Consider the following 24,566-nt stretch of genomic DNA (forward strand, 5'->3'; position numbering starts at 1 on the left):
AAAAAAAAAAAAAAAAAATACAGACTTTATTTGCGAATGGAACCATCACCACAGCAGTGTATGTGACTGCAATGACTAGAAACAAAGAAAGAAAAAGAAAGGCAAGAGATAACTTTGTACACACTCCTTAGCAATTATTATGAGGCATATTTGCTAAAGCAATTTTAAGGCCATTAGCATCATCTCGTTTGGGTATAATTTTAAAACCATGGCATTTTAAATGTTTTTCCTTCAAATTTGGACACACAAATTTTGACAAAGTACATTTAAATTATTTCTAAGTTATTTCTCTAAAAATCTTTTGTAATACTTTACACTCCACTTAAGTGTTTAGTTCAACTAGGTGTTTTCCCTCACTACTCATATTCAAATTCCCCTTTCCTATGGAAAAATTCAAAGAATTCAGAACAGCAGAATATTTCATATGCTAGTTAACTGAGTGTATTTCTTCAAATCATGGCAATTCTCAGAGGAGTTGTGGAATTGGAGTTAGGAGAGCTGCATCTTAGTCCCAAAAATATACATTTTCAATCTGATTTGGGTGAAATCATGTCACCTTTAAGAGCTCTAGGTTTTTGTTTTATTTTGATTTATAATATATTCTGATTGTTGATCAAAACACTGAGCTCTATGTAAGATGTAATGCCCTATACGATTTAATTTACTAGAAAACAACAGATAGTGAAATGAAGTGAGTTAATGTTATTAAATTATGGTTTTATTTTTACTTTTCATGTTTAAATTTTATATGGAAATATAAAGTTATTTTTAATATAACACAGCAGGATTAAATTGTTTTAATTAAGTGGTTATATATATTTTTTCTTATTTCATTACTTGCCTGTATCAGTTGTAACTGACTTATGGTCTCTTGGAAAAGTGAAGGACTTTTTCTTCAAAATTCTAAACTCATCCTGAAGGTAGATTTTCTTTACTTCACACATAGTTTCAAGGTGAATCTTATGAGAAAACTAAAATTAAGAAAATACTGGTTAGCACAATACTTGCAGAAAGAATAACCTGGGTTACTAATGATGAAGACAAAATGTATACTTGTAGAAACATATAGAAAACATAATTCTTATAATATAAATGAAAACACATTGGGTGCCCTAAAATAAGTCTCTCTATGCACATGAAAGGAGTGAACAAAAATTCATTCAGTAACTTAAGAGATTTGGTAGCTGCATTAGCAGATAGCATCGAGGGAATGCTTTTTAGCCTAGGCCTCACTGATAATTACAAATGTATTTTTTAAAAATTACGGTAGTTGTTGGGCGCAGTGGCTCATGCCTGTAACCCCAACACTCTGGGAGGCTGAGGCACAGGTGGATCACCTGAGGTCAGGAGTTCGAGACCATTCTGGCCAATATGGTAAAACCCTGTCTCTACTAAAATTAAAAAATTAGCCGGGCCTGGTGGTGTGTGCCTGTAGTCCCAGCCACTCGGGAGGCTGAGGCAGGAGAATCGCTTGAACCCGGGAGGCAGAGGTTGCAGTGAGCTGAAATCACACCACAGCACTCCAGCCTGGGCGACAGAGCGAGACTCTGTCTCAAATACATAAATAAATAAATAAATAAAAATTTTAAAAATGACAATAGTTATGGACTATAAAAAATTTTTCATATCAGATCTGTCTTGACTTATTGTTATATCCCTGAACATTAATAAAGTCCCAAGTAGGTAGTAAATAATAAATGCTTATTGAATTAAACTGTTGAAGTTCTCAGGTTAAAAATATAATATTACGATCTGAAGGTGCAGAAAGAAGGGACTTTGTATAATTTCCATCACAAAAATTAGATGCACCGTGTAGCCAGCCCCGCTCCTACCTACTGAAAGCCAAAAACCAGTGCTCTAAAGAAATTACACAAAGTAACGAAGGACTGCATGCATGCTTCTTAGAGCATTTAGATTTCGCAGCCTTTTAACAACTATTAAAAAATCAAAATATCTAACAAAATGAGGAAGAGCAAATCATCTCCTTATCCAATTAGGATATTAAGTGTGTATTTCTAATCCATCTAATAACTTTTATAAGTTTACTGCATGCATCTGAAGTGACCTTTGAGAAAATATTAATTTAAAATAGGACAAGAGTATTCACTGTAGTCTGGGTATAGAGAGCTCTATCCCTGATCTGAGGATATAGGAAAAAACAAACTCAGTTTCTCCTACTATACTCTCACAACACAGAATACTTCTGCGACCAAACGTGTGTGGGGTGTTTTCTACACACTAAGCAAGCAACTAATTCTGCACAGGACACCATCTGGCTGTCCTCTAATTCAATTCAGTTCTGATGTTATTATCTACCTGGAGATAGCATCAGGTCCCACATGTTGAGGGATCAATCTCACAAGACTGTCTTCCACTTCCAATACCAATTGCAAGCCCCGGGTGTTTTACCATTTGGTCTGACTAACCAACTGTAAATTGAGGGGCTCCCCTGAGCCCCTTAGGTTCAATTAATTTATTAGAATATCTCACAGAATTTGGGGAAACACTTAATGGTTTATTATCAAGGATGTCACGAGGAAACAGATGAAGAAATACATAGGGCAAAGCATATAAGGGGCATGAAGCTTCTATGCCTTCTCCAGATAGACCACCCTCTAGCAACTTCCACATGTTCAGCTATCCAGAAGCTCTCCAAACCCACTCCTTTTGGGTTTTCATGGAAACTGTGTTATGTAGGTGACTGATTAAATCATTGGCTGCTAGTGATTGGCTTAACCTTCAACCCCTTTCCCTTCCTGGAGGTTGGAAAGTCTAAACTCTAATCATGCCTTGGTCTTTCCTGGGGCCAGTCCCCATTCTGAAGCCACCTAGGGGCTAACCAGTCAACTTGTTAGCATACAAAAGGACACATCACTTCAGAGATGCCAAAAATTTTAGGAGTTGTGTGCCAGAAAACTGCAGGCACAATATTTTACTGTGCTTCACTATTGTTTTGCAGATAGTGTGATTTTTACAAATTGAAGGTTTGTGACAACCCCATATCAAGCAAGTCTTATCAGTGCCATTTTTCCAATAGCATGTGCTCACTTTGTGTCTCTGTCACATTTTGGTAATTCTTGCAATATTTCAGTTTTCATCATTATTAGATCTTTTATGGTGATCTGTGATTAGTAATCTTTGATGTACTATTGTAACTGTCTTGGGGTGTCATGAACCACACCCATCTAACACAGTGAACATAACCGGTAAATGTTCTGTGTTCTGACTGCTCCATCAACCAGCTGTTGTCCTATGTCTCTCCCTCTCCTTGGGCCTCCTTATTCCTGGAGACACAAGAATATTGAAACCAGGGCAATCAGTTACTCTGTAGTGGCCTCTAAGTGTTCAAGTGAAAGGAAGGATCACACATCTCTCACTTTAAATCAAAAGCTAGCAATGATTATTAGGCTTATTGAGGAAGGCACGTGGAAAGCCAGGCCTCTTGCACTGAACAGTTGGCCAAATTGTGAATGCACAGGAAACATTCTTGAAGTAAATCTAAAGTGGTATTCCAACGAACACACGAATGATAAACAACAGATTTTCAGTGTACATGAAACAGCTTTCTAGTGGAAAAAGATGCTATCTAGGACCTTCATAATTATAGAGGAGAAGTCAATGCCTGGCTTCAAAGGACAGGCAGACTCTCCTGTTAGAGGATAATGTAACTGGTAACTTGAAGTTGAAGCCAATGCCTATTTACCATTGTGAAAGTTCTAAGGCCCTTAACAACTATACTACATCTACCCTGCCTGTCTTCTGTAAATGGAACAACAAAGCCTGGATGACAGCATGATATGGTTTGGGCCTGGTTCTCCGCCCAAATCTCGTATCAAATTGTAATCCCCAATGTTGGAGGTATGGCCTGGTGGGAGGTGACTGGATCATGGCGACAGTTTCTAATAGTTTAGCACCATCCTTAGTGCTGTTTTCATGATAAGAGTTCTCATGAGATCTGGTTGTTTAAAGGTGTGTGGCACCAGCCCTCTTCTCTCTCTTCCTCTTGCTCTGGCCATGTAAGATGTGCATAATTCCCCCTCCCCTGTGATTGAAAGTTTCCTGAGGCCTCCCCAGTCATGCTTCCTGTACAGCCCGTGAGACCATGAGCCAATTAAATCTCTTTTCTTTATAAATATTACCTACTTTCAGGTATTTCTTTATAGTACTGTGAGAATGGAGTAATACACAGCACATCTGTTTATATAGTTTACTGAATATTTGAAGCCCACCGTTGAGACCTACTGCTCAGGAAAAAAAAAGATTCCTTTCAAAATACTACACTCATTGACAAGGCATCTGGTCACCCAAGAACTCAGACAGAGATGCACAAGGAGATGAATGTTGTTTTCATGCCTGCTAATACAATATCCATTCTGCAGCCCGTGGATCCAGGAGTAATCCTTACTTTCAAGTCTTATTAAAGAAATGCATTTCATAAGGCTAGCTGCCACAGATAGTGATGCATCTGATGGATCTGGGAAAAGTACATTGAAAACCTTCTGCAAAGAATTCACCATTCTAGATGTTATTAAGAACATTCATGATTCAAGGGAGTAAGTCAAAATATCAACATTAACGAGAGCTTGAAAGAAGTTTATTCCAACCTTCATGGATGACTTTGAGGGGTTCAAGATTTCAATGGAGAAAGGCCGATGTGGTGGAAATAACAAAAGAACTATAATTAGAAATGAATCCTGAAGATGAGACTACATTGCTGCAATCTCATGATAAAATTTGAAAAGATGAGTTGTTGTTTCTCATGGATGAGCAAAGAACGTAGTTATCTGAGATGGAGTTTACTTCTGGTGAAGATGCTGTGAGTATTGTTGAAATTATAAAGGATTTAAAATATTATATATACTTAGTTGGTAAGGCAGAGCAGAGTTTGAGAGAATTGACTTTTGAAAGAACTTCTACTCTGGGCAAAATGCTAAAACAGCCTCACATGCTACAGAGAAGTCTTTCATGAGAGGAAGAGTCAATTGATGGGGCAAAACTTGTTATTTTAAGAAATTGGCACAGCCACCCAAATCTTCAGCCAGCACCACCCTGATGAGTCATTGGCCACCAATACTGAGGCAAAACTTTCCACCAAAAAAAGATTATGATTTGCTGAAGGCTCAGATGATTGTTAGCATATTAAGCAATAAAGTATCTTTAAATTAAGGTATGTGCATTGTTTTTTTAGACATAATGCTAATGCACATTTAATAGACTACAGTATGTTATAAATGTAACTTTTGTACGCACTGGGAAACTGAAAAATTCGTGTGGCTCACTTTATTGTGATATATCATTTCCTGTGATGGTCTGGGACTGAACCTGCAATACTCCAAGGTATGACTGTATATATATTACAGTATCACACCTCAAGAGTTAAAACGTAGGCTGAGATCCAGTCTTAGATGCTTTGACATTCAGTTTTCTTTGGTGGCCAAATGGACCAACTGCATTGGAGGTCTTTTCCTAGCACTATGGATTTTAAGTAAAGTGACCTAGCAGTTCGTTGACTATATATTTATAACCAGTCTTTAATAAATGGTTCAAGAATTTAAAATTACACTTAGACATATCCAATTAGTATATGAAAAGATACCTCTTTTGTTCCTTTAAGATTCAAGCCTTCATGCCAATCTGGTCCCAACGCACTGCCTACATTATCTGCTTTAGATTTGCTTCTAGCTTCCTTTTTCCTTCCTAAAGAGATGAAATTAAATAATATAAAAATTACCAGGTAGAGAAATATGTTAGTGTTCCCAAGTTTTTTATTTAGGCAATGTAATGATTCATATATATACATACATTACAGCATGACTAACCTATGTTATCTATGTTAATCATTTTAGTAATTATTTTAATATTTTTCTGATGTAGAGTTACAAAATGGATAATTGTTCGATTGTGTGTTGAGTATAAACACACTCAACTTATGTTTTGGATGTTACACTGGTTAACTGGAAGGGTAAGAAAATTAGCCTTCAAATTTTTATAATTTTGTCTATTTTTAGCACCTCCAAAATGTACAAAACTCTTATTTAATTTCATAATCTAAAAGTTTTTCAAGGCTATCAAACTTAAAAAATATGAAGTTTGTATTAGTTTTCAACTCATTGCATTTTTTACAAAACTTCTTCAGGTATTGCCCAAGTGTAGCATCTGTCTGCAAAGATGCAGATGGGCTGAGTTATTCAATTTATTTTAAATTTCTTGTTTTAATTATATATATATATAAAATACATACATATATATAAAATAGAAAATCTGAAAAATTCATGTAAAGATACATAAATATCCATATTACTATTTCTAAAATTTATTTTATTAAATTTTCTTGTAGCCCTTTTCTATCTGGTTTTAAAAAAGGTTTGTATGAGAATTAATGAGCTAGGTGCTACATTTACCTTCAGTTGTATATCTGGTTCTTTTATGTGCAATTTTAGCCTCTGATTTTTCAGTAATGAGCTTTGAAGTCAAGAATTCAGCTGCTCCTGCATCAAAGAAAGTATTCCCTATAGCTTTATCTTTAATGGCCCAAATCACTTCACAGCCTTCAATTTCATACCTAAAAACAATATTAAGGTTACTAAGAGTGATTTCAAAAGTCTAAGTAAAAAATCTTTGCATTTGCAAATAATGATCTCCTGAAGCAAAAGTAGGGAATACATTTTTAAGGCAAACTGGGAAAGACTGATTATAAAGAGAAATATTAACGTTCTTTACAGATATTAAGAATTAAAAATAGAGCAACAGTAAAAGAAACTGAAGTTTACAGAAAGAACCTTTAAGTGACAAATACATGTAATGAATATTAAGTTAAATTTCATTACAATATATATCATTAGAAAATGTTCAATTTCTACAATACACTTATTATATCAATGGCCCCCAGGGGTAAGCAGTGCTTTTTAAAACATCTGGTTATACTGTAATTAGTAATGGATGGATGGTACATAGCTATAATATTGAGAATCAGTCACTTATTTGGTATCAACTTTTTATATCTTCAAAGCACATTATGGAAGGGGATAGAAAATGGAGAAAATCAGAGTTATAAGCTAAAAATCTCAAGGATCAAGATCAAGGATCAAGGATCTTAGAGGAAGGAAAGAATGGACATGGTATATATAAGCCACCTTCTATTACTATTTACCACTAACGTAAGGCAATGGGCATATATTTTATTCTAGGTTTAGATACTGAGAAATGGTTTTCCTAACAATATTCATTTCACAAAGTCTTTGAAGTCCATTATAATTAAGATGATCACATAATTTATCATCTAACCTGGGATACTATCTGCTACTAATAATCATTTTTGGTACAACTGGTGGAAATGGAGACAATCCCAGACAAACAAGATATGTGGCCATCCTAACTATAATAGGATTTTATCTAAACTTGCAATACTAATAAAATACTGTAATTAAAAAGTTAAGGTAATAATTTTTCACATTTCTTTATGGTACAAAGTATTGCCATCTTTATTTCACAGACTGATATAACATAGTTAGGTTACACGACTTTTCAAGACTAATCAATAAACAGATTACAGAAAACAGGTTTAGTACATCTGAATCCAGTTCACTTGATATTCATGCTTTTCAGCATATGGTGATAAGGAACTCCTTGCTTCATCTAATAAGTCTTTATTTTTCCAGCTCTTCTATGTCAGTAAACATTAGGCACCAAATTCCAGATTATTGGGTGAACATTCTATTTTATGTTACTCTGGTCATATAGCATTACTGACCAGTGGAAAGTGGAATACACACAAATTTGGTAATAAAGTTTGTATTTCAATTTACATACAGGCATACAGTTATCATGCAATGCTTTCTTTTTGAAAAACTGGGAATTTCTCTACATTACCATTTTTAAATTTAAAGTAATATTACACTGTAACACCTATCAGTGCAGTTTAACATACTGATGACTGACTAGCAGACGAAGTTATTACAAGTAACCACAAGAAACTTCAGTACTTGCTCTACCTCCTAGGACACCTTCTAATCCTCTTTTCCTGACTTGAACTATGTTCTCAGCAAGATGCACAAGTTTGACGATTATCATCACACACACAGGGGAAATACTGCTTTCATTTTGAAAACGACTCTACAAAAACAGACAGTGAGGTATTGCGGTTTTGTGAAGTTATGAAAAACAATTATCTGTTTGAAAAGGACAGGATTAACTTACACTTAGAAGAAAACAGATAATAACTGAAATAAATGTATAATGAAGAACATTAGTATTAGTTTCACTGAAACACAGTGTAGAAAGGGTATGGGTATGCCAAGTTTCATGACAGACAAAGACCTAATCATGCAGCAGACCTGAAGTCAGAGAATAACATTATGTGGGTCCATTTTTAATTACCAAAGAAGAGCTTACTAAATACAAAATTATGAGTTTTATCCAATTATACAGTCTTTAATCTCATTTTAGTCATCATTTTAATATTTTTCTGATGTAGAGTTACAAAATGGATAATCTTTCGATTGTGTGTTGAGTATAAACACACTCAACTTACGTTTTGGATGTTACACTGGTTAACTGGAAGGGTAAGAAAATTAGCCTTAATTTAAAGAAAATGATGAATAGGATTAAATGTAAGACTGAACATTTTTGAACATAAAATTTTTAAATGTAAGTAACAATTATAATAATAGTAAGTGATACTTTGGTGATCGCTCATAGAGAAAATCTGGCACGTATATATTATACACAAGGATTTGAAGCCCCATTTACAATAAATCTATACCTCTTCCCTCTTGGCCCACATTTTGGTTTTGACCCTTTCTCTGTATTTCTCCATACAATGCCACAAACTTCATAATAACAATAATGACTGTTACCCATAGTACTCAGGCAATTTAACAACTCTTACAGCCTTCCACTGGGTGAGATCATCCTCTAAAAAAGGGGCAAAAACCTAGTTTGAGGGTTGGATTGAATGCAGGTGAGCAAAGATATGGCTTTGGCAGAGTTCTTATTTTGATTCAAATTTGTCCTCTTTGTGGTCTGACCCAACTTTATGGCCTGAAAAAGATTCAGACTATTTCATGTCAATCATCTGCTAGAGGATAAAATCATGAAGTGAATCAACCTTCTGCAGGCCACAGCAGGATATTTCTCAATGGTTTCTGAACTTGTAGTATCGTCTTAAGATGAAAATTAATTAATGTGTTCACATTTCCCAAGCTACCAAAAAAAAGAGCTGGAAGAACCACATATCCTAAAACAGGAGTCACAAACATTTTGGGTTACACTGGCCAGACAGGTAACATAAATGAGTGAAGCAGGATTTATCACATAAGCAATAAAAAGTGGTGAGGGCTATCACTAGAAATCTCAAAAGGTGTAAATATTTGAATTATTTTTAAACATAAAATATACTTATAAAACACATTTATGGGCCAAATTTGGCCAACCACCTTGAGACCTAAAGCATTCCCAAAACATATATATTTTATAATAAAATTTCTACAATTATGGATTCCGCAAGAGCTAAAAAAAATGGTGGATTTTTCCCCTTGAAAACATATGAAAATTATATTTATCTTTGATTTTCAGAATAAAGAACATTTTCCAGTCTGACAACAAATCACATGAATCACAAAGCAATTGTTAAATTTAAAAACAAATTATTTTTAAACAATTTAAATATGTTATCATATTTAAAAATATATACTTACACTAACTCAAGTGCAATACCACCGTTCCCTATGATCATTATTCTTTTAGCTTTAGTAAGCTGTTTCTGAAATTCCTATGTTAAAAAGAAAATAATGAGGTAGTATTTTGTAATAGTGGGCAATAATCCGAAATATGAGGCTTCAATAATATTCTAAAAATGTAAATATTTTATTGAATTTGTAAAGAAAAAAAATGAATCTCACTTTCCCACTGTATCAGGGTACATCCTCCCGATTAATATTACAAAAGTCCCCCTTTATGCTTTATCCCAAGCTGCCTTTATAGCAATGCCTCTCTTGATTTTCCTTTCCTTTTAGGTCATTACATTTACAGTACTTCAGAATTTCAGCAGGAGGCACTATTAACTCACCACATTCTCAATTATTTGACCAAATCAATTATTATTTCTTTTCGCCTAGATTCTTAGTTTCCCTAGAGTTACTTAACACTTAAAACTTCTAGGAATGAGCAGCTCAGCAGCATAGTGGTTAAGAGCACAGACTCTGCACTGGCTCTAGCAATTACTAATTGAACGACTTTGGGCAAGTTGCTTACCCTATCTGCACCTCAGGTCCTTCAACTATAAATGGAAATAACTGACTATATATCCTACTGTTTCTGTAAGGATTATGTGAGATGACACAGACAAAGCTGGTGGGAGTAGAGCGCACCCAATAATGTCAAACTTTTACTAAAAAAAAAAAAAAAAAATGTTATTAACATTCTAAGACAGATACATTGATGCCTCCAACCCCCAGAAAAAAAGATCACAATGAGCTTAGAGAAACCAGCAGTAAATGTAAATGACGAGTTAAAAGGTGCAGCACACCAACATGGCACATGTATACATATGTAACAAACATGCATGTTGTGCACATGTACCCTAGAACTTAAAGTATAATAAAAATATATATATTAAAAAAAAAAAAAAGAGAGAAGCCAGTGGTAATTCTTTGGGCACTTTCAAAAGTATAGAATAGTCTCATTGCTTCGGAATGACATCTGGCCCTCCTACTAAGTTTATATTAAATTTATCTCCAAACTTATAATATTCACTGAAGCTGACATCTTTAAAATTCTCCAAGAAAAAAACAACCGAAGTTTATTTCAGTTTGTCCTTCATTGAGGATATTGCAATTTAAGAAAGATCTGCAAGAGCACTGGACCTAGAGGTGAAAAGCACAAGTTTAAATTGTGTATCTGATCAACTTAATAGCTAAATTAGTATAAATACGTACTTAATCTCTCGACCTCAGTTTCCTATTTGTAAAGTGGGAGTAATAATTGTCACACAGGATTATCACGAGGATTCAATGAGTTCACATATGTCAAGGACCGAGCTAAAACAGTTACGAGCTCAATCTCTGATAATATGAACTTAAATTGTTCACAAGAAGATAATCAAGTTCCTTTAATTTTCTCTTAATTCCTAATTATTTAGTTAAGAGAATAGGCTGAAAGAAAACTATTAAATTTTCAGAATATAAATTATATTAATGCAAAATCATGTCGTGAGACGGAACAACAAACTTGAGGTTAGACATAGTATTGTGAAACCAGGAAGAGCTTCTTGGCAATAAGGGTTAATAAGCCCTGAATTAAATTAAATTACCAAAAGGAATTTGTATAATGCTCCAAAAACAGATGTTTCACTTTATTGGGATAGTTTATCTAGGGCAGAACAATAAGCCAAGTGACTTTTTCTGTTCTATGATTCTATCATGATTTTGTACCACAAAGATCTTTTGAATTTTTTTTGCTGGAGAATAAGATCAGTAAATTTTGAATACGCTTTACCTTTTTGGAAAAAATTGTTATATTATTTAGGCTGCAAATCGCATATTCCCCAAGTAGAGCAATGAATGTGTGTGTAATGTAAGTTGTTAATATTCAGCACAGTCATTATATCTGGGTTATCCACCCTGATAACACATCAGCATGAACTTAAAAACATAGTATCAACTAAAAATATAAAATTGGCAGGAACAGGCTGGGCATGGTGGCTCACGCCTGCAATCCCAGCCCTCTGGGAGGCATAGGTGGGCAGTCACGAGCTCAGGAGATCGAGATCATCCTGGTTAACATGGTGAAACCCTGTCTCTACTAAAAATACAAAAAAAAAAAAAAAAAAAAAATTAGCCAGGCGTGGTGGCAGGCACCTGTAGTCCCAGCTTCTCTGGAGGCTGAAGCAGCAGAATGGCGTGAAACTGAGAGGTGGAGCCTGCAGTGAGCTGAGATCGCACCACTGCACTCCAGCCTGGGCAACAGAGTGAGACTCCATTTCAAAAAAAAAAAAAAAAAAAATTGGCAGGAATAAAATATAACCACTCTGTGGCTTATTGGTCATGAAACAAAAATTTCCCTTCTGAAATTATAATTTAGGAATTGTAAGTGGAACACTTTAATTCAAATGTAGAAAATTCTTTTATTTTCCTTCTCATGATCCAACCTTAAAATGTTACCTGAGCACTGTCTGTATCACGGATTCCTAATACATAAGGATTTCCTTCACATATCAACTTTGGTTTAGCTCCAGCACACAGACAGAGTTTCTTATATACATGCTGATTGCCATCTTCTGTTACAATGCACTGTAAATACATCAAACAATGAAAGAAAAGGGAGACACATAATCAACACGGATACAATTTCACTTTAAATTAAAAATTCAATAAGGCAAAAGCAAAACATAATATATTAAGGTTGCCTCTTGGTGGCACTCAGTTCTTTGTTATAGCAATTACAAAACTAAGCATGAGAATACATGTACTAATCCAGTTATTCTTAATCATTTTAAGCTCATGAACCATTTTGAGATCTCCTGAACACTAGTCTTTCTCCCCTGGCATAAAAAGGTACATTCACACAAAGTTTTGTATTAAACTTCAGGGAATCCCATGTTGGTTGAAAAGGTATGTTGACCCCACGTTAAAAACAAAACTTCAAGAAATTTTTAAATTAAGCATTCTCATTATACCTGTGACAGGCCTTGATGAAGATTTCTGATCTCAAGGGAAGTTACTTTAAGAAGACCTAGTAATTCTAACCATATCATACCTTCATATCTATTACGAGTACAGAAAAGCAGTGAGTGGTACAAGAGGTTACGGTATGTCTTCTTAATCTAAAAAGACTAGAAGTGCTTAAAAAAAAAAAAGTACTTACATTCTTAAGCACAAATAATGACTTTAGAAGCAAACCAAATGCTTTTGGGGTATATTTTAGTATAACTAAAAAATATGATAATCTTTAATCCTAGCATGTGTTGGCTTTAAATTTATATTAATTTTTAATAACATAAATGGGTCTAAAACTACATATCAGAGATCTATTGCTTTTGTTCTTTAATACTGAATGAAAAACCACATATAAATAGTAGCCTTTAGAAAACATTTAAACATAAATGCATGCTACTATGAGAGATGCTCAACTTTGTTCAAATGATTTAGGGGTTAATGTTTGTGCCAAGTGTTTGACTTACAAACCTTATTAAATTGTATCATAGCACTTAATATCCAATGAGACATTTATAACCCAAATTAACTCTTCAGTTCCATAACAAATACATAAAACCAGTAATCCAGCATAGCATATCCATACAGAAATTGTATACAAGTCTTCTTTTAGAAAATCTGGTTAGAATTGCATCTGACAAGAACAAAAGTTAATTATAGACACTGACAAAACTTAAAAAATAATTGGCATTTAGCTGCTGTAAAAACAAATGGCACAAACAATCACAACTCTTTTCATTAGCTACTGCTAAATTTTTGGCAAGAGATGTGAAAGTAAAATATACTATCTCTAATTCACTAAAAAATGTAAAGGACACTTCTCCAGACGGAAGTGAGCAACATACTCTGCGTCCTCGCCTCACCAGCAAACTACTGAAGTTCCTGGGGAAGCACAGTAGCATTTCATAAGAACAAAATGCATGAAGAGGAGAAAACTTATGGTGGCTGTGAAGGCCCTAATGCCAGGTATGTGAAACTGGTATCATCTGATGGCCATGAATTTACTGTAAAAAGAGAACATGCATTAACATCAGACATGATAAAAGCCATGTTGAGTGGCCCAGGTCAGTTTGCTGAGAATGAAACCAATGAGGTCAATTTTAGAGAGATACCTTCACATGTGCTATCAAAAGTACACATGTATTTTTTTTTTTTTTTTTTTAAGATGGAGTCTCGCTCCGTTGCCCAGGCTGGAGTGCGGTGGCATGATCTCGGCTCACTGCAAGCTCCCGGGTTCACGCCATTCTCCTACTTCAGCCTCCTGAGTAGCTGGGACTACAGGGGCCCGCCACCACGCCCGGCTAATTTTTTTTGTATTTTTAGTAGAGACGGGGTTTCACCGTGTTAGCCAGGATGGTCTCGACCTCCTGACCTCGTGATCTACCCGCCTCGGCCTCCTAAAGTGCTGCGATTACAGGTGTGAGCCACCGCACCCGGCCATATGCATGTATTTTACGTACAAAGTTCGCTACACTAACAGCTCCATTGAGTTCCCAAATTCCCAGCTGCACCTGAAATAGCACTAGAACTGCTGATGGCTGCAAACTTCCTAGATTGTTAAATAAAAGAAATTATAATAAACTGTTAAAGAAACAAAAATGTAAAGGACAATGGATAAGAGAAGGCGGACATGCACTGCATGTGGGTATTTTTTAAATGGTAACAGGAGGCACTCTCATTCATTCAAACGCCCTAACACATCAATTCCCTGACAATCCATTTAGCATATTTTGAGAGCCCACCACAATTTACAAATAAATTGACAAATATATTACTTGAAATATGTAATACCACTATAAGTATTAGGAACTTATCTGGTTTGGGGATTCAGATTTTTTATTTTTTCCTGATAAAATTCAGTACTTTTACTTTTTTCTCTCAAATTACTTGTGTTTCAAATGTGGTATATATGTGTTTTATCCCTAAAGGAGACAAAACACATCTCTAATTTATGAGCTAGAACTCATAAATTAGAACTGCCTTATAGAAACAACTACAAATCTACTTCTTATCTTGCCTAAAGCTCATCTGAGGATACTGTAAATCATCTAACAACATCCTTTCCTGAGACTGCCTTCTTCATTCTCATGTAAAGGGTTATTGAGTCCTGCCAAATTTATAGTAGAAATCTCACTCACATCTGGGATATTTTTTACAACTACATTGTCCCTGTCTCAGTTCAGGCCTTACATCATTTTTCAAATCAATTTTTTAAAAATTATTATTATTCTTTTTGAGACAGGGTCTCACTCTGTTGCCCAGGCTGGAGTGCAGTGGCGCAATCACAGCTAACTGCAGCCTTGAATTCCCAGGCTCAGGTGATTTCCCCACTTCAGTCATCAAAGTAGCTGGGACTACAAGTGCACGCCACCATGCCTGATTAACTTTTTGTATATTTTTTGTAGACGGGGTTTTGCTATGTTGCCCAGGCTAGAGTCAAATTTCTAGGCTAAAGCCATCCGTCTGCCTTCGCCTCCCAAAGTGCTCGGATTATAGGCGTGAGCCTGTACATAATTTCCTGACCCTTTACATAATTTTTGACTATCATAACCACCTTCTAGTTTGGTTGGCTACTAGCCATTTGTTCATTCTCAACACTCCTATCAGATGTATCTTCCTTAAAAAAAAAAATCTATTTTATCATTGATGCCCCAGCTCTTAAAATCACCTTACAATATCTCCCAAATATAAAACAAACTCAACTTCTTTTTTTTTTTTTTGAGACGGAGTCTCGCTCTGTCGCCCAGGCTGGAGTGTAGTGGCGACATCTCGGCTCACTGCAAGCTCCGTCTCCTGGTTTCACGCCATTCTCCTGCCTCAGCCTCCCGAGTAGCTGGGACTACAGGCGCCCACCACCACACCTGGCTAATTTTTTGTATTTTTAGTAGAGACTGGGTTTCACCATGTTAGCCAGGATGGTCTCAATTCCCCGACCTCATGATCTGCCTGCCTTGGCCTCCCAAAGTGCTGGGATTACAGGCATGAGCCACTGAGCCAGCCCAAACTCAACTTCTTATAGTGTGACATTAAAAACCCTTCAGGATCTTACTTACTTATCTTCTAGCCTTGATTGCCAATCTCCTTTACTTAACCACACCCTAATCCCTTTGACATCTCTATTCTTCATATTTCTTTTCCTTTCTTTGGGTCTTTGAACATTCAATCTTCTCTTCCTGGAATGCCTCTTTCCACCTGGGGAACTCTTAATTTCACTCATCTGTTAATACCCAGCTCATTTTACTCTCTCTGTGAAGTCTTCCTTAATCCCTGATATCAGAGCTTTGATAGTATTTCAGTGACTGTGTTTTTTATATGTCAATATAATTATAGTATGCATGTTCATATTCCCTTTGACACTGACAGTTCCTAGGAGCAGACACCTCATATTATCCCTACTGCATCCCAACACCTAATGCAGTACCCAGAACACAGTGGACACTTTATAAACATTAACGTAATTTGAAATGTGAAGACTAAAATCCCAAATCTAATTATATAATTCCAATAAACTTACAAAAACTGTATTTTTTCTAGTAACACTGGAAATCAATGTCACTAAACTTCACATGTTAAAAACTTAAATGGTGGTGGTGGTAGAGCTGGAGTGAAAAGAAGGCAGGCAAAACTTTATCAAGATTCAACAATGGAAAATGTTATTAAGAAAACAATTATCTTACGTGTTCTTCACTCTTCAGTTGCTTTACGCCAGATTCTATAACCTTAATGTTGGGAAAGCGTTTTTCTAACATGATACTTGATTGTTCTTCAACATCAAATTCTTCCAATATTTTAGAAATCTGTATAGATCAAAGAGATTAAAAATGTATATTTTTAAAGTATTTTCTTTCAAGAATCTTAAATAAAAAAAAAAACTTTGCTTTTATACACTATTTTGTGTTTATAAAACAAACAAGTTAGCCAACTGCACTATATAGAGTGGAAAGAGGACTAGACTCAGCATTTAGAGACTTAAATATTTGCTTGGCCGCTCCTGGGCAAGTCAGGTGTTACAAGCCATAGTTTCCTGGCTAATAAAATGAGAGCTGACCTGTAAAATGAGGCGTAACACCACTTACATTTCTACAGTTTAGCCAAACAGCTTATTTATTTCCTTATCGTTCAAGCTTTCTCTCTCTATTTACTAGCAGACCTATGGTCATCTAGTCTTTGCACTCTTCTTTCCTGTTCTATAAAACCATCAGTATTCTTCTACACTCACTTTCCTTTCTGTCCAGCTAAAGTTCAATTGTGAATCATTTCACCTTTTCCCCAAATCCTTTACTTCCTTGCTCTCTTATCCTAAACTGTTAACCTGAAAACCCTCAACCCTATAAACTATCTGCTTGCTCTAGTCCTAAGCCCAGTTTGCTGCAGAAAGACCACACAGCCTTACAGATTGATCTTCAACCTCAGCTGCTCCTTAAAAACTGCATGGAAATCTTACTGCATGGCCCTGACAGTTCTCAAACCTTTTGGTCTCATGACCCCTTTACAGTTTTACAAATTGTGTAAGAACCTACTTCTAGGGTTATTTAAGGATCATATAATAGATTTGAAACCTTTAGAAGACGACTTAATGCATGGTAAGCACTTAATAATGTGAATTATTAGTAGTAATCTTTTTTCTCCTTTAAAAATTATACAAGTCATGAATCATGCTCTTTGTAACACTAAACAAACAATACATAATAGAGAGTAAATGTTAAAGTCTCTATCACTCTTCAAGTCTCATCCTTAATCCCTCAGGATAAGCACTAGTGACTTCTTGGTGTTATGTTCTATACTTTTAATCTCCGTATCTTATGTGCCTAGCACATTGGTTAATATATAATATAGGTACTCAATAAATCATAAAGATAATGCCATTTCCTACTGCTGTACACAGAATAGCTGGTATTTGTATATTTGTTATTGGCACATTTAAGCTCACAACCCTGTGAAGTAAGCAAGGAAAGTATTAACCTAATACTACAGGTGAAGCAGCTTACAGAGATCTTCCAAGGCTACCCGACCAGTAAATAAGAGGCCTAGAAACCAAGCTTTTTCCTTCTATTGTACGTAACTTACAAAACTGGCAAAAACTGAATTCAAGTCTCACAACTCTTGGATTATTATACTGAATTAGGTCTTCTGGAAAGACAATTATAAGACCCAGCTATACAGCTTTCTCTTATGTATACAGTCTTGGCCTGTCATTAAATATGTACTTTTACCTTTTAAAGATTAATAGCTATAATTTTTCCTCTATTTCTCCCAAACTCCATAACTCTCTGGCTATACCTAAGTATTAAGATATCATATGTATCTCTACTTAGGTTATAAAGGGACAACATGGTATATGCCACTAAACTATCCTTGGTCTTATGGGTTTACAACATGAGAAAATTATATTCCATTATCAGGATATTACCAGAGACATCGTATTAAATGAAGGGCTATGGTAGTAGTCTTCACTGAAGGGTGGGAAGAAAGATCAGAATGTATGTTTTTTGACATTTTAGAAATTTTATTTTGCATATGCTTTATAACATTGATAATTGTAGTTCTGTAGCTCATACATATAACTTATTAGTATACACATATTGGGATGTCAGGGCAAAACTTTTTAACAGTTGAGCTACAGGATCAAACAAGTTTGGAGATGACTTTTCTATGACACTATGACCCAACTGTTCTTAGACTCCTATTATAACGTGAATATAAATTAATGGAATACAAAGTATTCTGAGACACTAATTATCTGTAAGTATAAACTTGGCTTGGAAGCACTTTTCTGATTTGTAAACACACATACACACACCCCTACCCATATTTATAATAAATATCATGTATATTTGTACCCATTTTAGATTTGCAGAGCATCTTTCCTGAAAAAAATTTTTTATTGGAAACTTTCTCAAAAGTAATTCTAAGTGGAAGGAAAATGGAGAAAAAGAATAGAAGATTAAAAATTTAGTATCATTCTAGGAGCTTTTGGTATTCTATCTGAATAATTCTCAATTCGAGCTTTTTAAAAATAACTGTCAAAAGAATATTTGTAATTTTAAACAATTAAAATACTCCAGAATGCATGGAGGTATTGTCATCAAGATGGCTAAGTAGGAGATACCAGCCTTCATTCCCCCATTAAAAAAAACAAATATAGACAACTCTTCACAAGCCAAAATAGCCCAAAGAGGGCTCAGGGGCCCATTAAACAATCTGCAGCAACACAGTGGAGCAAGAAAATGGAGAATAGACACATAAAAAGAAACAGTAATGACCCTGGCATACCTGAGAAACCAGGAGATAGCTAGGAGCAAAGAAAGGCAGAAGCTATCAGTATCAGCCACATGGTGGGGGCCACTGTGGTAAATGGTGGCCTGCACTGCAGAGGAAACTGGCATCCCTTGCTACTGTGAGGGAACCAACAACCATTCCTGCCAGGGAACCCCAGAGAGGGAGACATGACAGCATATCTTGTCTCCACAAAGAAGTGGCCAATGTCAAGATGCTTTGGGAAAGGAGTCACTTTGTCTCTCAACCCTGTGAGTGTTCCAACCCCAGGGCCATGGTCACTCTGAGAATGCCTATACCTTAGACCTAGGTTCTATGGCCTGTACTGGGCCCACCTACATCTCAGACACCAGAGCCATCACCATAGTAAGCTAGTTTGCACTTTGCGCCCTGCAACCAAGCCTCACTGCACATGTCTGCAATCCGGGCACTGGCTCAGCTGCCATTGAAAGCTGGCCCTGCCCCAACACTGAAGCTGCTATGACTGAGCACACCTGTGTTCCCATTCTTGGTTTCTCTGGCTGCTTCACAGCACACCTGTGTTCCCATTCTTGGTTTCCCTGGCTGCCTGCCTCACAAGCATCCTCACCTCATATTCTATTACCAATATAGCAGTATGGGTACCTGCACCCTAGGCACCAATATCATTACAGTCCCAGATCCCAGAACTTTAATTCCTCCATGTATGCCTGTGTTTTGGGCCTCAGCTCTATCTGCTCCATAGGCACCACTTATCAGACACCAGCGTTGCTGCCACTGAACCCAGAAGGCAGACTCAGTGCCAATAGGGATCCCCTAAGCCACAACTTCCTTTGTGGGAGAAAAAAAGATTGGGAGGCTCTTAGCAGCCATTGACATTGAAAACCCCAACAACCCTCACTACCACTGCAGACATCCAGAGTTGGATGCTGAGGATCCCTGCAATTAACTCAGCTGACAGAGCTGCACAGACTACAAAGTGGGCACCCTCACTGGTGCCAGAACTGCTACATCCCATCTAGCAAGCAGCCCTCCCCACAGGGGAAGGTCTTTCCACAGCAAAACTAGCCCATACTTCTGAAAACAGCGAGTGTGTCATCAAATGTGCAAACATCAACATAAGGAAGTAAGAAACATGATAAACCAAGAAGACATGCCACCAAAAGAACACAAATGTCAGAACTGCCTGACAAAGAATTCAAAATAATTGTTTAAAGAAGCTGAAGGAACTTCAAGAAGTTACAAACAATTCAATTAAATCAGAAAAACAATAAGCACCAAAACAAAAAATTTAAAAAGACAAGTTATTTAAAAAATAAAGCAGAAATTCTTATGATGAAAGATGCAATGAATGAAACAAAAAAAAATGCAATAGACTATGTCAACAAGAGAACTGATCACACAGAAGAAAAAAATCTGTGAATATGAAGACAGATTATTTGAAAATATACAGTCAGAAGGGAAGAAGAAAAAAGAGTGAAAAAGAATGTAGAACTATGGAATTAAGGGATGGCATCAAAGAAGCAAATCTTTGAATTATAGGAGTTACAGAAGGAGACAAGAGAGACAAAGGAGCAGAAAGTGTATTTAAAGAAATAACAACAGAAAACTTTCCAGGCTGGGCGCGGTGGCTCTCGCCTGTAATCCCAGCAATTTGGGAGGCCGAGGTGGGAGGATCACAAGGTCAGGAGTCCGAGACCAGCCTGGCCAATATGGTGAAACCCCATCTCTACTAAAAAATACAAAAATTAGCCCAGTGTGGTGGTGGGCACCTGTATTCCCAGCTACTCAGGAGGCTAAGGCAGGAGAATGGCATGAACCCAGGAGGCGGAGCCTGCAGTGAGCTGAGATCGTGCCACTGCACTCCAACCTGGGCGACAGAGCGAGACTCCATCTCAAGAAAAACAAAAAACAAACAAAAAAACAAAACTAGAGTTGGCTGGGCGCGGTGGCTCATTTCTGTAATCCCAGCACTTTGGGAGGGCAAGGTGGGTGGATCACGAGGTCAGGAGATAGAGACCATCCTGACTAACACGGTGAAACCCTGTCTCTACTAAAAATACAAAAAATTAGCCGGGCATGGTTGCAGGCACCTGTAGTCCTAGCTACTTGGGAGGCTGAGGCAGGAGAATGGCGTAAACCTGGGAGGCGGAGCTTGTAGTGAGCTGAGATCGTGCCACTGCACTCCAGTCTGGGTGACAGAGCAAGAAATCGTCTCAAAAAAAAGTAATCAATTCACCATAATCAAGTGGGATTTATTCAGGGATGCAAAGATGGCTTAAAATATGCAAATCAGTAAATGTGATATACCACATTAGCAGAACAAAGGACAAAAATCATGACCATCTCTACAGATACAGAAAAAATATTCAACAAAATTAAACATCTTTTCATAATAAAAACCCAACAATTAGGTATGGAAGGAATGTACCTCAGCATAAAAATGGTCATATACAAGCCTATAGCTAATAATATATCGAACGGTGAAAAGCTGAAAGCTTTTCCAAGATCAACACAAGGATGCCCACTCTCACCACTTCTATTCAACACAGTACTAAAGTCCTAGCTAGAGCAATTAAATTAGGTGAGAGAAAGAAATAAAAGGCATCTAAATTGGAAAGATTTTAAATTGCTTGACTTAGCCATTCCACAATGTATACATATATCAAAACATCATGTTGTACAGCATATAATTGTACTTGTCAATTTTTAAGAAAAAAATACACAATTACCCTAACTGCTATGCAAGTTATTGCAATTTTTTCAAATTAATATTAAGAAGTTATACAAAGGTTCTTACCTGCTTGAAATTTGTAACTGCTTTAATAACAGGAGAAGCTGTTACCAAGAGAATATCTTCTGATGGAAAGTGAGTAGCCAACTTATTTTTAAAAAGAGAGAAAAAAAAATTAGGACAAATTACTTTAAGTACTGGTATATATGGTTTGGGGTTGAGAATAATGCAATTTTAATAATGTAATTAATCTAGAAAATTAAAAACCCACTGTTCCTCATCTAAAGGTCTCCATTATCCTTGGTCTTGATGGGGCAATGGTGAATCATGTTAAACTCTGATACTGAGAAAATAATATTTACAGTAAACACTAACAAAGAACTCCTAAACAAGAAAAGTGATATAAAGAAATATCCTTTATTTACTTCAAGTATTTTGTATACCAATTTAAAGTTATAATGCAGAGGATGAGAATAAGCTATCTTCCTAATTACCAGTTAAACCAACTTCTATTTATCTTAAAATAATATTTCATTTGTCTTCAATGGGATGAAATTAAAGCAAACCCTCAATATTAAACACTTAGAATATTGGTCTAACTTTCCCCACGTGCTCTGGCACTCCTATTCTGCCTCTTCCAGTCGGTACATATTGTGGGATGATAAAGCCATTTTAATAACACCTTCAACAAAACTTACACTTGTTAATGTTTCATTATTTTCCTTTAGCCACAACCTCTGTCTTCTTCACTCTGTACCTGAAAGCATTTTCTTATCTCAAAGTCTGGTTCCTCCACACCACCACCCTCAATTATCTGGCTTCTATTCCTACTCCCTCACTAAAACAGCATGTTTGAGGGATCTATGAATCCTTAAAATCCAAGGGATTATTTATTTTCTTTATTTTTTTATGGAGATAGGATCTTGCCATGTTACCCAGTCTGGCTTCAAACTCCTGGCCTCATGCAATCCTCCCACCTTGGCCTCCCAAAGTTCTAAGATTATAAGTGCGAGCTATCGTGCCCAACACCCATGCGATTCTTCTTAGTCTCATTTTATTTGAACTTTCTATATTTGACAATATTATTACTCTCTCCATCTTTCTTTCATCTGTATATTCTGTAATTTATATCTCTGCTGTTTCCATTGCTAGATGAGGTCCTCAAAACTTCTTTATACTACTGAAATCACCTTCGAATTGGCTCTCCAGTTTCACATATAAACCAGCTGCCTCTGCCACAAACACATTGTAACTAATCATCTTTCAAGCCTTTTCATATGATCAAGTTACTCCACTGCTGAAAAACATCTGACTACTTGTAAATTCTCGTTAAGTTCTTAGCATGATAAGACTCCTTATGATCTATGCTTTAAGCTTTACTGCTCCCTGATGATCCATGCTTTTCCACTGGAGATGACATTCTTTTCTTGAATACTTGGTGAACTTTCACTCATTCTTTCATAATGAGTTTTTAAAAATACCTCCTTTGATTAAAAAAATTTCCTCTTCCCTAATTCACTCCCTACCTACTCCACAGCCACCCCTAAGATAACCGTTGATACCTCTTGCATAGACATACAATATTGTAATATTGTCTCTTCTGGCAGGCTGTGAGTCCCTAGCATGGTATACCATGCTGTTCATAGTTGAACACTCAGCCCTTAGTATGGTGCCTGCATCATATATGTTTACTTAGTCAATAAACGGAAAATACGCATCCAATGATGAAAACACTTGAGTTTCTTCCACTATTTCTTATGACTTCAGTGATTGCTCATGTTTACTTTATATCAACAAAATAATGTAGAACTTTTTGGAATACACACGTATCTGAATATATATGGTCTGGCTATTCAGTATAATCAAGAAAGCAAGCCCTACATGAATTTAATCCCTCGCTGATTGTTTTACAAAACATTACTAGAAATAAAGTTTCTTCTATCTTGGGAGTTCGAAGTATAGAAAACTTACGTACGGGATTCTTTATTAATTAGTTAAGATGCACTAAAGACTTGGCAACTATTTGGAAACTAAACTCAATCACCTACGATAATTAACAAAGGGGGCTGAGGGCCAGGTGCTGTGGGTCAGGCCTGTAATCCCAGCACTTTAGTAGGCGGAAGCGGGCGGACTGCTTGAGCCCAGGAGTTCGAGACCAGCCTGGCCAACATGGTGAAAGCTCGTCTCTACTAAAAATAGAAACATTAGCCGGGCGTGGGGGCTGGCGCCTGTAATCCCAGCTACAGGCTGACGCAACAGAAGAATCGCTTGAACCCGGGAGGCAAAGGTTGCATTAAGATCGCACCACTGCCCTCCAGGCTGGGCGACAGAGTGGGTCTACGTCTCAAAGAAAAAGAAAAAAAAAAAAAAAGAAAGAAAGGGGGCTGAATTTTTTGTCTAAATACAAAGTCCTCATGTCTGCTCTGACATTACAGGGATCTGAGCACGGATCAGCCAGCTTTGGTTTCTCGGCTACAATTTGCCTCCCACTCCTCCCTGCGCCTGAGAGAAAGCTAGTGAGGTCATATGAGGACCACCAAGCAGTTTCTAAAATCTGGGAGCAATAAGTGCGGAAAAAGGCGCAGCGAAAAGGAACCCGGAAGAAGAAAAACGGAGGGGGTGGGAGGAAGGCCTCCAGCGCTACCCATTTTGGGGTCGGGGAAACAGGCGGAACTGCCTGAGCACCGCCCTACCTGCTCCGCACAAGTGACGCCCGCGATGCCGCCGCCGACCACCACGAACTTCCCTGCAGTCGGGGGAGGGTGCGCTGCCTCCATGCTGCCGGACTCCCAGTGGTTTACTGAATATCGCGGGGGAGGAGCGGGACTCTGGACTCCGGAAGAGGAAGCAGCGGCAAGGCGGTCACT

At 36.8% G+C, this 24,566-nt stretch overlaps 1 protein-coding gene and 1 pseudogene across 1 annotated transcript in view; one reads left to right on the forward strand and one right to left on the reverse strand.

Annotated features, from left to right (window-relative positions):
• Positions 1–24,566, reverse strand: part of PYROXD1 (pyridine nucleotide-disulphide oxidoreductase domain 1) — a 33,539-nt gene extending 8,973 nt beyond the window's left edge. Inside the window, exons 1-8 of the mRNA XM_055280421.2 lie at positions 24,393–24,566; positions 21,766–21,846; positions 16,388–16,507; positions 12,159–12,287; positions 9,696–9,769; positions 6,402–6,562; positions 5,597–5,697; positions 842–971 (exon numbers count right to left, since the gene is read on the reverse strand). Coding sequence (XP_055136396.1) covers positions 842–971; positions 5,597–5,697; positions 6,402–6,562; positions 9,696–9,769; positions 12,159–12,287; positions 16,388–16,507; positions 21,766–21,846; positions 24,393–24,476 — 880 coding nt within the window. The 5' untranslated portion in view covers positions 24,477–24,566. The remainder of the gene's footprint in view (positions 1–841; positions 972–5,596; positions 5,698–6,401; positions 6,563–9,695; positions 9,770–12,158; positions 12,288–16,387; positions 16,508–21,765; positions 21,847–24,392) is intronic.
• On the forward strand, positions 13,627–14,309 carry LOC129483273 (elongin-C-like; annotated as a pseudogene).

This window comes from Symphalangus syndactylus, chromosome 5 (assembly GCF_028878055.3).
Source record: "Symphalangus syndactylus isolate Jambi chromosome 5, NHGRI_mSymSyn1-v2.1_pri, whole genome shotgun sequence".
Taxonomy (NCBI): Eukaryota; Metazoa; Chordata; class Mammalia; order Primates; family Hylobatidae; genus Symphalangus; species Symphalangus syndactylus.